A 16,465-nucleotide genomic window follows, 5' to 3' on the forward strand; every position below is an offset into this window, starting at 1 on the left:
CCTCAGGGACCCTGCTTCTCAAAATCATGAACAGATGATGGTAAAATTTCTAACAAAATAATGTTCCAATTTACGCAGCAATTGCACTTATGGAAATTTTTAAGGTATATTAAAACAGGACAAAAAAATACTCTGTGTTAATACATAAAATACAACTAGATCCTAGGCTCAAATAATTATAAACATTTTTTCACCTTTTGTGCAGGAGCAGACCCAGGTTTTGTGGGGCCTGAATTATGCAATTTCAGAAGCCCCTTTTAGGGAAAACAGTACAAAATTACAAATATTAAATTTGTTACAATAGGAAATATTTATTTAGAATGGGAAAAAAGAAATCACAGTAAATCACCAATTGTAAGAAACCAACAAATACCTTAAAATGAAATCCAGAAAAATATACAACTGTTTTTATTAGTAAGTAGCCTGAAACACTTCTACAGTCCTTTTTCTTTTTTTAGTAGACTTTATTTTTGGAGCAGTTTTAGCCACAGCAGTACTAAGCAGAAGGTACAGAGATTTCCCTTAGGACCCTTGCCCCCATTCATACATAGCCTCTACCATTATCAACATTCCTCACCAGATACAATGTACAACATTTGATGCAATTGATAAACCTACATTGGTGCATCATTATCACCCAGAGTCCATAGTTTACATTAGGGTTACTCTTGGTGTTGTACATTCTATGGCTCTGGAAATTTATAATGGCAGATATCTACCATTATAGTATCATACAGAGTAATTAGTTTCACTGCCCTAAAAATCCTCTGTGCTCTGCCTATTTACAATCTTTTTTTAATATACTTTTTGCTGAGGTTTCTTTGATCATTTTTTTATATAACAGTGACTTTGTAAGATCATTTTCTGTAACAAAAAATAGGTAATTCTGTCTTTAGCATAGTTTAAATTTTTTTTTAATAACACTGCCATATTCTTTTTTTTTTAACTTATTTTTTTAAATTTATTTATTTATTTATTTATGGCTGTGTTGGGTCTTCGTTTCTGTGCGAGGGCTTTCTCTAGTTGCGGCGAGCGGGGGCCACTCTTCATCGCGGTGCGCGGGCCTCTCGCTATCGCGGCCTCTCTTGTTGCGGAGCACAGGCTCCAGACACGCAGGCTCAGTAATTGTGGCTCACGGGCCCAGTTGCTTCGTGGCATGTGGGATCCTCCCAGACCAGGGCCCAGACCCATGTCCCCTGCATTGGCAGGCAGACTCCCAACCACTGTGCCACCAGGGAAGCCCAGTTTAAATTTTTTAAAATTATTATTGGTAGTTTAGGAAATTATCAGTGGCTGAAAGTTTCTTTCAGCTTCACAACTTGTTATTGGTAATATTCTGTAAAGTTTTTTTTTTTTTAGCTACCTAGTTTTTTTAATTAATTAATTAATTTATTTTCGGCTGTGTTGGGTCTTCGTTGCTGCGCTCAGGCTTTCTCTAGTTGCAGCGAGTGGGGGCCACTCTTCGTTGTGGTGCGTGGGCTTCTCACTGCGGTGGCTTCTCTTGTTGCGGAGCACGGGCTCTAGGCATGCGGGCTTCAGTAGTTCTGGTGCATGGGCTCAGTAGTTGTGGCTCACAGGCTTCAGAGCGTGGCTCAGTAGTTGTGGCGTACGGGCTTAGTTCCCCGGGGGCATGTGAGATCTTCCCAGACCAGTGCTTGAACCCGTGTCCCCTGCACTGGCAGGCAGATTCTTAACCACTGTACCACCAAGCAAGTCTTGTAAAGTTCTGACTGCTTAAATTTTCCTTCGATTTTCATGGTGTCAAATTTTCCTACCCTCACAGAAAGGATGGGGATATTTTCTACTCTGCGGAATTGTTTGTACAAAAAAAAATCATTTGTTTTTTTGAAGTGTTAAATTGTCTATAGAACCATCTGGGACTGCTGTTTTCTCTGGGGGAAGATTTGGTCTTTTACAATAATTATAGAATAATCCAAGTTTTCATTTCTTCTTGAGTCAGTTTTTGTAAGTTGTATTTTTCTAAGAATTTGTTGATTTTTATCAAGTTTTAAGCTTTATTGCCAAAGTTGTTCATGGTATTCTTATTATCTTTTCCATGATTTGGAACAGGGAGTTATGGACTGATAATTGGTCCATATAATGGTACATATATGGTTTATATAGTAGAGTCTGTGTTCTGGACATACAGCTGACCTGCTCTCCACATGGGTGGGTTCCACTCAGCGGATGTGGAGAGCCAACTCTACTATGGCATTTTATATGAGGCACTTAGTATTTGCGGATTTTGCTATCCGCAGGGGTCCTGAAACCAATCCCCTGCAGATACCAATGGATGACTGTGTAGTTTTACCCCAAATTATTACTCTTGTTTATTAGTGCGTTATCTCCTTTTTAAAAACTGTGATTTTATTGATCATCCCCATGGTATTAAATAGGCTCATGTTCCCAAGAAGACTGTCATATGCTGTTTCCAAATGCCAAGGACAAACTGGATTTCACAAGCATTTGTTAAACATTTTTATGTGCTCTTAATCAACTATAAAGAACTACAGATACAGAATATAGCAACCTAGCTCAGCACTGTCCCCACTCGCTTGAGCCCTGTCTCCTGAGCAGAGTGAGAGGCAGCTCAGTACTTGTCGGGCAGGCCACGAGGTCTGAAGTGATTGGGGTCTTTGCCGCTCCGGCCCCATTCATTGGCAGCCTGGTCGGCCCTCGAGTCCTCCAGTCCGTGGCCACTGTCTCCATGTTTAAAAAAGTCTGTGACTCTCGGAATCGTCTCTCTGGCATCGCTGGAATGGAGGAGGGCAGGTAGGGGATTACTCCAGGGCAGACGAGCAACAGCCCACCCTCCCCATCTCTCCTCTTTCCAAGGAATCAAGGACTCTGACAGGAGCTAGGAAAGAGGGGATGAAGCCTGAGGCTGCCCGGGCTCAGCACACCTCAGCCCTGCGGGTCCCCTTATGCTGGGTGAACAGCACCCATGGGGGAGGCTTGGGAATCGTCTGTCCCACCAGCCTTGCTCTGCTCTTCAGCCACTCAGACCCCGCACAGGACACAGAGGGTGAGGGTGGATAAGAGGAGGAGAGGCCACAGCCCTACAGGAAGTTCTCCAGGGCTTGGCCCCTCCTGGCTGTCCGAGGCTCTCACACCCACCTCTGCATCCTCAAGGCCCCTGGTACCTGATCACTTTAGCAGCCCAGACGCCCCCAGGTCCCCTTTCGGCAGCGTCACGGTTGCCCCGGGCATGGAAGTACTTGTCTGAATTTTTGTAATTGGCTTCTCTCATGTCAGAGTAGGCTCTCCACATGTCTTTAGCCCCTGGGAGGAAAAGAAAGTGATGATATGAACGTGATCACGTCTCAGCAAAATAGAGAAAGAAAACATTTCCCTCCCACTGGGTCCAGATTTCAGCCTTTGACTAAGCCCTTGGAGATTATTATATTGGTTTGAAATGAATATTCCTTTACTTTTCACTTCCCTGGGTTAATGTTATGAGAATTATACTTGGTGCAAGTTTTACTCTGTTTGATTCCATCCTAAGTCTCTTGGTACTTCGTTTTTGGTTGTGTGTGATGTGTGTGAAGAGGAGGTTGGATGCTCTTTAAGGGATGTTTGGTTGTACAATGAACCTCTACCTGGAAAGATACAGGAAACCCTCTGACCAGAATTTGAGAACAAAGGCGATTCTGAGGGAGGCTGCAGACATAGGATGCTCCCAACCTAGTCAAGGGGAGAAATCCATCCCTGTGGACAAAGTGAGGACAACTCGGTCCTGAGTACATCTGAATGTCCGGGACATATTTGGACCTGGCCAACTGTCAAAATTCAATCAGCAGGTGATAAAGGTGAGTTCCCTAAGAGAGCTTTGGAGAAACAGGGTAATCAGATGCAGAAAAAGGGCAACCGATGCACCAACTCTAAAGTTCAGTGTCCTCTCCAATGAAATGGAGGAGTATTGCCTCCCTCAGAGTGGTTACATGGAAGAACTGAGGAAATACACGTTTAACGGCTAAAACGTTGTAGGTGCTCAGTATACTATGACCTCTCTAATCCTTAGGAAGAGTGGGACAAAAAAAAAGAAAAAGAATGAAGATGAGGAGAAGGGAGTTATGGACAGAAGGACTCTGATCAGCTAGAATTAAATGGCAAAGTTAAAAAATAAAACTTATCATGACAAAGAGAAAAATCCAATGTAGAGTTATAATCAGGGTTTATATAATGACTCTATGAGATAACTTATCTTCATATTATATATTTGTCATGTCTGGCATTTGGAAAGATAGTTTTGTTGAGAGTTATGACATTCCTACTATACTTATTCCCACTGAGTTACTGATTTAAATAGATCCTTGAAGTCCAGACTTTCTTAAAAAGTATTTGCAAAATGCCTGGCATATCATGTCACCTAAGGTCAGCAAAACCAGAGGTACTGTGCACACTTCAGTGTGCATAAAAATCAAGTGGGGTGCTTAATAAAGGCCAGATTTCCAGTCTCAACCCCAGGGATTGTGACTCAGGGGAAGGGTTGTGTGTCGCCCCAGGCACCTGCCTTCCACAAAGCATCCCAGACCACGGGTGATTCTCATGCAAGTGGCCCTAGAACAGCCCTTTGAAAAACACTGACCTAAGAGATGAAAAAATATTTTTAGCTGGATCTGTGAGAATTTAGATAGAATGGCCAGCAAACTCTTAAAACAATTATTCAGTAACTATCACAGAAAAATAATAACACAAAATAATTCTGTGAAATAAACATTTTTGCTACTTCACTCTGGCTAGTGAGGTACATATCTCTTGCTATTGGTTTCTGGCCAGGTCTCAGCCTCAGTAGAACCATTGTCAAGGTAATTCATTGTGCCATTTATGATGGGGAGAGGAGCTCTATCAAGTTGCCTTCTAAAGGCACCACATCCCTACTATTTGCCATTTGCTCAGATACAGAGCAGGACATGTGTTCACAAATCCCTCACTCTCCCACGTGTACTCTTGTCTGGGAGGCATATAGTACCTTGGTTAATAGCAAGGTCTGGGGGAGCTCAATGTCTTGGGTTAAATCCCACTCTGCTGGAGGACTTTGTTAGGTGTCTTAATCTCTTGGTGCCTCAGTTTCTCTGGTAAGAGATAATGGTACCAACATTGCAGGACTAAAGGATTAAAACATGAGGATGACAAGGAGTTCACTCATGCATGCGAAACTCTTAGAACAGTGCCTAGCAGGTATTAAAAACTCAGGTATTTTAGTTATAATTATTAAGTGGATGGGGAGGGTGAACATTCCCCACCCATTTAATGCATCCACTTCATGGTACCTGAGACTTGGAAATGAGCCATCCCTGCTTGCCCACAAGGGGGCAGCGGAGCCCCACTTGTATTTAGGGAACATGCACCTCCGGAACCCAGATCTCTTCCTCACTCCTGCTGAAAGTTGGGGCCCAAACTCTATGTGACCTCGGGCTTGGGAATCCCAAGGGTGCAAAGCTGGCCAGAAAAACCTGGGGAAGTGCTACCAGGAAAACCAAGCTCCTTTTTTTCCCTCTTATGGCCTTTGCCCTGTGGGGATGTGGCCTCTGCTCAGGTGAATCCTGGGAGCTTCAGATGCATCCTTCCCCTGACCCATCCTTTGATCCTTACCTTGACCAGCTTCCTTGAGGAATGTAGCCCATCTCTGGCTGCTGACGCCCAGGATCAGGAAGCAGAAAATGATGCCCGTGGAAAGCTTCATCCTGCTGCAGGGAGATGAGCAGACACAAACAAGGATGACTGGTCTGGGTTTTTGTTCTTGTTTTTGTTTTGTAATGTGGATACACCCTTGCATTCCAAAAATATATTCCACTGAATTTTATCTCAATATATAGACGATAGATAGATAGCATTACAGAGGATCCAGTTCTCATTTCCGTGTGTCTCATTGGAATCCCAATGATTTCCTGTGTGAGGGATTGCAATGGGCAGGCTTTTGGTATAAACCACTTTCCAGTCCGGTCATCCCCTATCAGCCCTGAAACCCAACTGCACAGCAAGTTTCCCAAAGGCATTAGGAGTTTGGGCAATATACCTCTCTGTAATATGAGATGAGGTAAACAATGCACAAGCATTTGTAGACTGCCTGCTCTACCTATCACTGACTTCACACAGAAGAAGCATATGGAACCCCTACCCCCCAAAGTATTCACAACTGGTGAATTCTGATTGTCCGAATAGTAGATTCAGGAAGGAAGCAGAGGGCTGGGCTGCAGCACAAGAATGCTGGTGAAAAGAGAGAATCTCCAAAGAGGAAAAGTTTGGAAAGTTCTAGCACCTCACCTTTGGCTGTGCCTTCCTGCTGAGGCTGCCGGCGAAGCTGAGCTGCCTGTGCTGCCTGTCTGGGAGACAGGGCTGGTGCTTTATATACTGACACTTGGCTAGTGGAGCAAATGAGAAGACAGGTTTGAACCAAAAGAAAAAAAAAACAAACAAGAAAGAAAGAAATTTGGGAAATCCCTCTTGACAGCATTTCAAAACAGCAGGGTTATTCTTCACACATCTAATTTTCCCGGATTGTGCAATCTGGCAGCTTTCAAGAGTGTAGCAAGGTGGGCTGCTTCTATCTGTTTCCAGTCTCACTCCTGGTGGGGAAAGCTGTTTTCCCCCACATGATAATGTACTGACATTTGCTGTGAAGGGTAATCAATATGAGAAAAAAGAGTTGATTGCCTAAAGAATGTGAGGATACGGGGCAAAAGGAAGAGCAGTATGGGGCCATTGCAAGGGACAGCTCAGGATGAAGCTGGGACCCCAGGGTACAAGAGTCAGAAAGGAAGGAGATAGAAACCCAGGAAACCCGTGGGTGTAAGTCATCAGGAGGCAGAAGTGCAGCAGGGGTGGGAAGGTGGTAGAATGCCGCATTGAGCTCGGTTTGCCAGTCTTTAAGTGGTCGTACCCGCTTGGAGAACACGACCAGAAGGCGAGGCAGTCCCGGGTTCTCTAGCCTCGAGGTGACTGTAAAGTGCAAACCACTTGCCACAGAACATAGTTGAAACAGAAAATAGAAAGAAGGCAGCAAACCCTTCAGGACAAGAGCATTAAAAATTCACCCCAGAGACAGCCTCATCTACCAGAGGGCAGACAGCAGAAGCAAGAAGAACTACAATCCTGCAGCCTGTGGAACAAAAACCACATTCACAGAAAGATAGACAAGATGAAAAGGCAGAGGGCTATGTACCAGATGAAGGAACAAGATAAAATCCCAGAAAAACAACTAAATGAAGTGGAGATAGGCAACCTTCCAGAAAAAGAATTCAGAATAATGATAGTGAAGATGATCCAGGACCTCGGAAAAACAATGGAGGCAAAGATCTAGAAGATGCAAGAAATGTTTAACAAAGACCTAGAAGAATTAAAGAACAAACAAACAGAGATGACCAATACAATAACTGAAATGAAAACTACACTAAAAGGAATCAATAGCAGAATAACTGAGGCAGAAGAATGGATAAGTGACCTGGAAGACAGGATGGTGGAATTCACTGCTGCAGAACAGACTAAAGAAAAAAGAATGAAAAGAAAGGAAGACAGCCTAAGAGACCTCTGGGACAACATTAAATGCAACAACATTCGCATTATAGGGGTCTCAGAAGGAGAAGAGAGAGAGAAAGGACCCGAGAAAATATTTGAAGAGATTATAGTTGAAAACTTCCCTAACATGGGAAAGGAAACAGCCACCCAAGTCCAGGAAGTACAGAGAGTCCCATACAGGATAAACCCAAGGAGAAACACACCGAGACACATAGTAATCAAACTGGCAAAAATTAAAGACAAAGAAAAATTATTGAAAGCTGCAAGGGAAAAACAACAAATAACATACAAGGGAACTCCCATAAGGTTAACAGCTGATTTCTCAGCAGAAACTCTACAAGCCAGAAGGGAGTGGCATAATATACTTAAAGTGATGAAAGGGAAGAACCTACAGCCAAGATTACTCTACCTGGCAAGGGTCTCATTCAGATTCGATGGAGAAATCAAAAGCTTTACAGACAAGCAAACGCTAAGAGAATTCAGCACCACCAAACCAGCTCTACAACAAATGCTAAAAGAACTTCTCTAAGTGGGAAACACAAGAGAAGAAAAGGACCTACAAAAACAAACCCAAAACAATTAAGAAAATGGTCATAGGAACATACATATCGATAATTACCTTAAACGTGAATGGATTAAATGCTCCAACCAAAAGACACAGGCTTGCTGAGTGGATACAAAAACAAGACCCATATATATGCTGTCTACAAGAGACCCACTTCAGACCTAGGGACACATACAGACTGAAAGTGAGGGGATGGAAAAAGATATGCCATGGAAATGGAAATCAAAAGAAAGCTGGAATAGCAATACTCATATCAGATAAAATAGACTTTAAAATAAAGAACGTTACAAGAGACAAGGAAAGACACTACATAATGATCAAGGGATCAATCCAAGAAGAAGATATAACAATTATAAATATATATGCACCCAACATAGGAGCACCTCAAAATATAGGGCAACTGCTAACAGCTGTAAAAGTGGAAATTGACAGTAACACAATAATAGTGGGGGACTTTAACACCTCACTTACACCAATGGACAGATCATCCAAAATGAAAATAAATAAGGAAACAGAAGCTTTAAATGACACAATAGACCAGATAGATTTAATTGATATTTATAGGACATTCCATCCAAAAACAGCAGATTACACTTTCTTCTCAAGTGCGCACGGAACATTCTCCAGGATAGATCACATCTTGGGTCACAAATCAAGCCTCAGTAAATTTAAGAAAACTGAAATCATATCAAGCATCTTTTCTGACCACAATGCTATGAGATTAGAAATGAATTACAGGGGGAAAAATGTAAAAAACACAAACACATGGAGGCTAAACACTACGTTACTAAATAACCAAGAGATCACTGAAGAAATCAAAGAGGAAATCAAAAAATACCTAGAGACAAATGACAATGAAAACACGACAATCTAACATCTATGGGATGCAGCAAAAGCAGTTCTAAGAGGGAAGTTTATAGCTATACAAGCCTACCTCAAGAAACAAGAAACATCTCAAATAAACAATCTAACCTTATACCTAAAGGAACTAGAGAAAGAAGAACAAACAAAACCCAAAGTTAGCAGAAGGAAAGAAATCATAAAGATCAGAACAGAAATAAATGGAATAGAAACAAAGAAAACAATAGCAAAGATCAATAAAACTAAAAGCTGGTTTTTTGAGAAGATAAACAACATTGATAAACCATTAGCAAGACTCATCAAGAAAAAGAGGGAGAGGACTCAAATCAATAAAATTAGAAATGAAAAAGGAGAAGTTACAACAGACACCGCAGAAATACAAAGCTTCCTAAGAGATTACTACCAGCAATTCTATGCCAATAAAATGGACAACTTGGAAGAAATGGACAAATTCTTAGAAAGGTATAACCTTCCAAGACTGAACCAGGAAGAAACAGAAAATATGAACAGACCAATCACAAGTAATGAAATTGAAACTGTGATTAAAAATCTTCCAACAAACAAAAGTCCAGGACCAGATGGCTTCACAGGCGAATTCTATCAAACATTTAGAGAAGAGCTGACACCCATCCTTCTCAAACTCTTCCAAAAAATTGCAGAGGAAGGAACACTCCCAAACTCATTCTATGAGGCCACCATCGCCCTGATACCAACACCAGACAAAGATACTGCAAAAAAAGAAAATTACAGACCAATATCACTGATGACTATAGATGCAAAAATCCTCAACAAAATACTAGCAAACAGAATCCAACAACACATTAAAAGGATCAGACACCATGATCAAGTGGGATTTATCCCAGGGATGCAAGGATTCTTCAATATATGCAAATCAATCAATGTGATACACCATATTAACAAATTGAAGAATAAAAACCATGTGATCATCTCAACAGATGCAGAAAAAGCTTTTGACAAAATTCAACACGCATTAATGATAAAAACTCTCCAGAAAGTGGGCATAGAGGGAACCTACCTCAACATAATAAAGGCCATATATGACAAACCCACAGCAAACATCATTCTCAATGGTGAAAAACTGAAAGCATTTCCTCTAAGATCAGGAACAAGACAAGGATGTCCACTCTCACCACTATTATTCAACATAGTTTTGGAAGTCCTAGCCACGGCAATCAGAGAAGAAAAAGTAATAAAAGGAAAACAAATTGGAAAAGAAGACGTAAAACTGTCACTGTTAGCAGATGACATGATACTATACATAGAGAATCCTAAAGATGCCACCAGAAAACTACTAGAGCTAATCAATGAATTTGGTCAAGTTGCAGGATACAAAATTAATGCACAGAAATCTCTTGCATTCCTATACACTAATGATGAAAAATCTGAAAGAGAAATTAAGGAAACACTCCCATTTACCATTGCAACAAAAAGAATAAAATACCTAGGAATAAACCTACCTAGGGAGACAAAAGACCTGTATGCAGAAAACTATAAGACACTGATGAAAGAAATTAAAGATGATACCAACAGATGGAGAGATATACCATGTTCTTGGATTGGAAGAATCAATATTGTGGAAATGACTATACTACCCAAAGCAATCTACAGATTCAATGCAATCCCTATCAAATTACCAATGGCATTTTTTACGGAACTAGAACAAATCATCTTGAAATTTGTATGGAGACACAAAAGACCCCGAATAGCCAAAGCAGTCTTGAGGGAAAAAAACACAGCTGGAGGAATCAGACTGCCTGACTTCAGACTATACTACAAAGCTACAGTAATCAAGACAATATGGTACTGGCACAAAAACAGAAACATAGATCAATGGAACAAGATAGAAAGCCCAGAGGTAAACCCACGCACCTATGGTCAACTAATCTATGACAAAGAAGGCAAGGATATACAATGGAGAAAAGACAGTCTCTTCAACAAGTGGTTCTGGGAAAACTGGACAGCTACATGTAAAAGAATGAAATTAAAACACTCCCTAAAACCGTACACAAAAATAAACTCAAAATGGATTAGAGACCTTAATGTAAGACCGGACAGTATAAAACTCTTAGAGGAAAACATAGGAAGAACACTCTTTGACATAAATCACAGCAAGATCTTTTTTGATCCACCTCCTAGAGTAATGGAAATAAAAACAAAAATAAACAAATGGGACCTAATGAAACTTAAAAGCTTTTGCACACAAAGGAAACCATAAACAAGACCAAAAGACAACCCTCAGAATGGGAGAAAATATTTACAAGCGAATCAATGGACAAAGAATTAATCTCCAAAATTTATAAACAGCTCACACAGCTCAATATTAAAAAAACAAACAACCCAATCCAAAAATGGGCAGAAGACCTAAATAGACATTTCTCCAAAGAAGATATACAGATGGCCAAGAAGCAATGAAAAGCTGCTCAACATCACTAATTATTAGAGAAATGCGAATCAAAACTACAATCAGGGGCTTCCCTGGTGGCGCAGTGGTTGAGAGTCTGCCTGCCAATGCAGGGGACACGGGTTCGAGCCCTGGTCTGGGAAGATCCCACATGCCATGGAGCAACTAGGCCCGTGAGCCACAATTACTGAGCCTGTGCATCTGGAGCTTGTGCTCCGCAACAAGAGAGGCTGCGATAGTGAGAGGCCGGCGCACCGCGATGAAGAGTGGCCCCCACTTGCCGTAACTAGAGAAAGCCCTCACACAGAAACGAAGACCCAACACAGCCATAAATAAATAAATAAATAAATAAATAAATAAATAAATAAATAAATGGATCATCACATTTTAAAAAAAAAAAACAAAAAACTACAATCAGGTATCACCTCACACCAGTTAGAATGGGCTTCCTCAGAAAATCTACAAACAACAAATGCTGGAGAGGGTGTGGAGAAAAGAGAACCCTCTTGCATTGTTGGTGGGAATGTAAATTGATACAGCCACTCTGGAGAACAGTACGGAGGTTCCTTAAAAAACTAAAAATAGAACTACCATACGACCCAGCAATCCCACTACTGGGCATATACCCAGAGAAAACCATAATTCAAAAAGATTCATGTACCAAAATCTTCATTGCAGCTCTATTTACAATAGCCAGGACATGGAAGCAACCTAAATGTCCATCAACAGATGAATGGATAAAGAAGATGTGGCACATATATACAATGGAATATTACTCAGCCATAAAAACAAACAAAATTGAGTTATTTGTAGTGAGGTGGATGGAGTTAGAGTCTGTCATACAAAGTGAAGTAAGTCAGAAAGAGAAAAACAAATACTGTACGCTAACATATATATATGGAATCTAAGGGGAAAAAAAAGGTCATGAAGAACCTAGTGGTAAGACGGGAATAAAGACACAGACCTGCTAGAGAATGGACTTGAGGATGTGGGGAGGCGGAAGGGTGAGCTGTGACAAAGTGAGAGAGTGGCATGGACATATATACACTACCAAACGTAAAATAGATAGCTAGTGGGAAGCAGCCGCATAGCACAGGGAGATCAGCTCTGTGCTTTGTGACCACCTAGAGGGGTGGGATAGGGAGGGTGGGAGGGAGGGAGATGCAAGAGGGAAGAGATATGGGAACATATGTATACATATGTATATGTATAACTGATTCACTTTGTTATAAAGCAGAAACTAACACACCATTGTAAAGCAATTATACTCCAATAAAGATGTTAAAAAAAAAAGAAAATGTTATTTATATACAACATACATATATATGTGTATATGTATATACACATACATACATATATATGTGTATATGTATATACACATACACACATATACACACAGTGGAATATTATTCAGCTGTAAAAAAGAAGGAAATTTTGTCATTTGCAACAACATGGGTGGACCTTAAGAGCATTTTTCTAAGTAAAATAAGTCAGATGGAAAAAAACAAATACCACATGATCTCACTTATATGCTGAATCTAAAAAAAATCAAAAGCTGAACTCATAGATACAAAGACTAGATTAATGGTTGTCAGAGGCAGGGAGTGGGAGATGAGTAAAAGGAGTGAAGGGGGTCAAAACGTACAGACTTCCAGTTATAAAATCATTAAGTCCTGGGGATGTAATGTACAGCATGGCGACTATAGTTAGTAATACTGTACTGTGTATTTGAAAGTTGCTAAGAGAATAAATCTTAAAAGTTCTCACCACAAGAAAAAAAATTGTAACTATGTGTGGTGATGGATGTTATCTATACTTCTTGTGGTGATCATTTCACAATACGGCTGTCCCACAGTATCTGCAGAGGATCCATTCCAAGACCCCTGTGGATACCAAAATGCTCAGGTGCTGAAGTCCCTTATATAAAATGGCATAGTATTTGCACATAACCTAAGCACTTCCTCCCATACACTTTAAATCATCTCTAGTTTACTTATAATACCTAATGCAATGTAAATGCTATGTAAATAGTTGCCAGAGCACAAAAAATTCAAGTTCTGCTTTTTGGAACTTTCTGGAAATTTTGGTTTTCAAATATTTTAGATCCAAGTTAAGTCCTTGGGTATGGAACTCGTGGATATGGAGGGCTGACTCTATATACAAATATCGAATCATTATGCTGTACACATGAAACTAATATAATGCTCTATGTCGATTATATCCCAGCATTAATTAATTGAACATGTTACCTTACAAGGTACAGAAAGAATTCGGCACCATGGACCCTTTCTTTCTCCAGTTATTGAGACTACACATCATACAGCAGCTTCAATTTGATGGGTAAGTATTGAAGAGTACACTGCTACCCCATGTCAAATCATGGCACAGAAAGGGCACCACTTGACTAGTCTCAGCTGTGTCAGACAATACACACACCAACTAAAAAATCAAAAAATTATTTGGAAATTACTAGAATGATTTAAGAAACAATGTGTGTATAACCAATTCACTTTGCTGTACACCTGAAACTAACACCACATTGTAAATCAACTATACTTCAATAAAAATTTTTAAAAAAGAAAAAATGTGTGCTATGACCATATCTTTTGTTGAGCAGTTTTAGAATTTATGTAATTTTGTTCATATGAAGGATCAGTGGCAGAATAATTAAACTTAATATATTACTTTACCATCTAAAACTTTTAAAGTATCCCCCCTCTGGAAGTCCCCCAAGCAACACAGGGAAAAAGATATTACTAACACCGCAGAAGCCCCTTGTGTCCCTCTCTCTGCTGCGTGCTTCTCCCTGCCCTTTCTCCAAAGGTAAACTCCTTCCCAAACTTTGTGTTATCATTCCCTTGCTTTTTTTTTTTTTTTTTTAATTTAGTGGGAGATTTTTGAATGAAATTGATATGGGCTAAAGTTTTTTTTTTTTTTTTTAATTATTAGCACCTTTAATTATTATTTATTTATTTATTTTTCGGGGCTGTGTTGGGTCTTCGTTTCTGTGTGAGGGCTTCCTCTAGTTGCGGCGAGCGGGGGCCACTCTTCATCGCAGTGCACGGGCCTCTCGCTATCGCGGCCTCTCTTGTTGCGGAGCACAGGCTCCAGACGCTCAGGCTCAGTAGTTGTGGCTCACGGGCCCAGTTGCTCGGCGGCATGTGGGATCTTCCCAGACCAGGGCTCGAACCCGTGTCCCCTGCATTAGCAGGCAGATTCTCAACCACTGCGCCACCAGGGAAGCCCTCCCTTGCTTTTTTAAAAATTGTTTTTTTAATCACATATGCATATCCATAAACAGTATATTTTTAAGATTTTTCCAGGTTTTGAACTTTCTGTAAATAGATTTCTATTGTATGGATTCACTAGTCATTTGCTTATTTTGGTCAACAATATGTTCTTTAGACACAGGCATGTTGATGACTGTTGCAGTAGTTCTTTCATTTTCAATGCTGAAGACTATTGCCAAGTATGAATGTATCACAGCTTATTTCAACATCTGGGTTTTTTCTGTTTTGCTGTTACAGTGTTGTTTCTGGCAATCTTGTGCAAATATCCCGTTACAAGAGTTCAAATGGTACAGACCTAGAAGTGAAATAGAATTTGATTATTTTGAACTTTAGTTGGTAATACCAAATTATCTTTCCAAAATGGTTATATATATATATATTTACAATATATATTTATATTCCCACAAGTAGTGGATACATGGCTCCCTTGCTCCACATCCTAGGCCATATTTATTTTTTACGTCAAGTTGGTGAGTGATAAATAGTATCACATTGTAGTTTAAATTTGTGTTTTCCTGATTGTCAATGAGATTCCCCATTTTTGCATATTGATGAGCCATTTGTACTTCCTCTTCTGTGAAATTTATTATTTATTTCTTTTTCCTTTTTTATTGATTAGTAGGAGTTCTTTATATACTTCATATAAAGCCTTTTTGATTATGTTTGTTACAAATATCTTCCCCCAGTTTGTGGCTTTTATTTTCATGTTTTCAGTCATTTTTATGGGAGTAATGTATTTGGTTTTATATTTAACAAACTTATGATTCAACAAAATTATAATGTACAGGTATGCACTAATTCTTTTAAAATGCTTTATTTCCCTTTATTTATCAATTTTTAGAGTAATAAGTTTAATCCTAGCAACTGCAAAGTTGTCTAATAAATTTGCTTTTTTAAAAAGTTTCTTTATGGTATCTTTTGATGAACACTAATGTTTACCTTTGTTGTAGCTTTTTTTCCATTAAGAATTATCTTTTAAAGTGGAAAATTATCTTATTCATTCTCTGACAACCAACTTCTATAACTTATTAATGTATTTGCTCAAGGTACAGAATATATATATATAACCTATGACGTAGCTATCTTTGCAAGCACTGTGGGAAGTAAACTTTAATTTTTCTCTCAAGAGAGTTTTCTTAAAAAGCCAATACTTTTTATTATCTATCTATTTATTTATTTTTAAGCCATGCTGTGCGTCATGCGGGATCCTAGTTCCCCAACCAGGGATCAGACCCGTGCCCCCTGCATTGGGAGCTGAGAATCTTAACCACTGGACTGCCAGGGAAGTCCCAAGCCAGTGCTTTTTAAAAGAGTTTGGTTTGCTTCCTATTTTCACCTGGGAACTCTTTGAAACTTTCAACTTAGTTTCAAAGGTATAGCTGGTAGTCTCTACCCTTTGGAAGTGGATTACCTTCTGGTGTTCTGGAATCAGCTCATACTAGCTCAGGAGAGCTAACTGTTAAATTTTCTGGGATTTTGCAAGCCAACTGTTAAGTCTTGGTCATTTGAAATTAGCCGTGGTGGCAGTATTTACACCATGGAAATTGACAAACACTTAAGTCAGGGTTTTTGTTTTTTGTTTTTTGTTTTTTCTTCCAGAGAGACACCTCTTAATTCCCAGCGCATGCCTGGGACTACTTCTAATTCCAAGTTCCACAGATCCTTTCTTTGTTCTTCTAGGCACTGACAAACCCATCCTTGAGGCAAGGGCAGCTTCTGCAAATACACAGCTTCAGCACCAGAAAGGGTGGATTCCCCATTCCCTATCCTTCAGTTCACTCAGGGAGATTAAAAGAGAATATTACATTC

General features: G+C 39.8%; 1 protein-coding gene across 2 annotated transcripts; it reads right to left on the bottom strand.

Annotated features, from left to right (window-relative positions):
• Positions 1 to 2,465: 2,465 nt before the first annotated feature.
• On the bottom strand, positions 2,466 to 6,392 carry LOC309668352 (serum amyloid A-2 protein-like). 2 transcript variants are annotated; one of them, XM_082478022.1, is made up of 4 exons: positions 6,268 to 6,392; positions 5,596 to 5,690; positions 3,144 to 3,282; positions 2,466 to 2,753 (listed from the first exon to the last, which is right to left on the bottom strand). In XM_082478022.1, exons 2-4 carry the CDS (start codon positions 5,684 to 5,686, stop codon positions 2,591 to 2,593), a joined length of 393 nt encoding a protein of 130 aa, XP_082334148.1. In that variant the 5' UTR covers positions 5,687 to 5,690; positions 6,268 to 6,392; the 3' UTR covers positions 2,466 to 2,590. The 2 variants fall into 2 exon arrangements, with proteins under 2 accessions (XP_082334148.1, XP_082334149.1); XM_082478023.1 differs by having other exon boundaries at positions 5,596 to 5,687; positions 6,268 to 6,332.
• Between the last annotated feature and the right edge of the window lie 10,073 nt (positions 6,393 to 16,465).

This window comes from Balaenoptera physalus, assembly GCF_965194825.1.
Source record: "Balaenoptera physalus genome assembly, chromosome: 10".
In the NCBI taxonomy this organism is placed as follows: domain Eukaryota; kingdom Metazoa; phylum Chordata; class Mammalia; order Artiodactyla; family Balaenopteridae; genus Balaenoptera; species Balaenoptera physalus.

Bases quoted from the DNA above. Each gene is read 5' to 3' on its own strand.
- LOC309668352 (XM_082478022.1), bottom strand. From the start codon at position 5,686: ATGAAGCTTTCCACGGGCATCATTTTCTGCTTCCTGATCCTGGGCGTC. The intron at 3,283-5,595 runs GTAAGGATCAAA...TTTTCCTCCCAG, and splicing joins CCTCAAGGAAGCTGGTCAAG to GGGCTAAAGACATGTGGAGA. The intron at 2,754-3,143 runs GTACCAGGGGCC...CCTCCATTCCAG, and splicing joins TGGGCTGCTAAAGTGATCAG to CGATGCCAGAGAGACGATTC.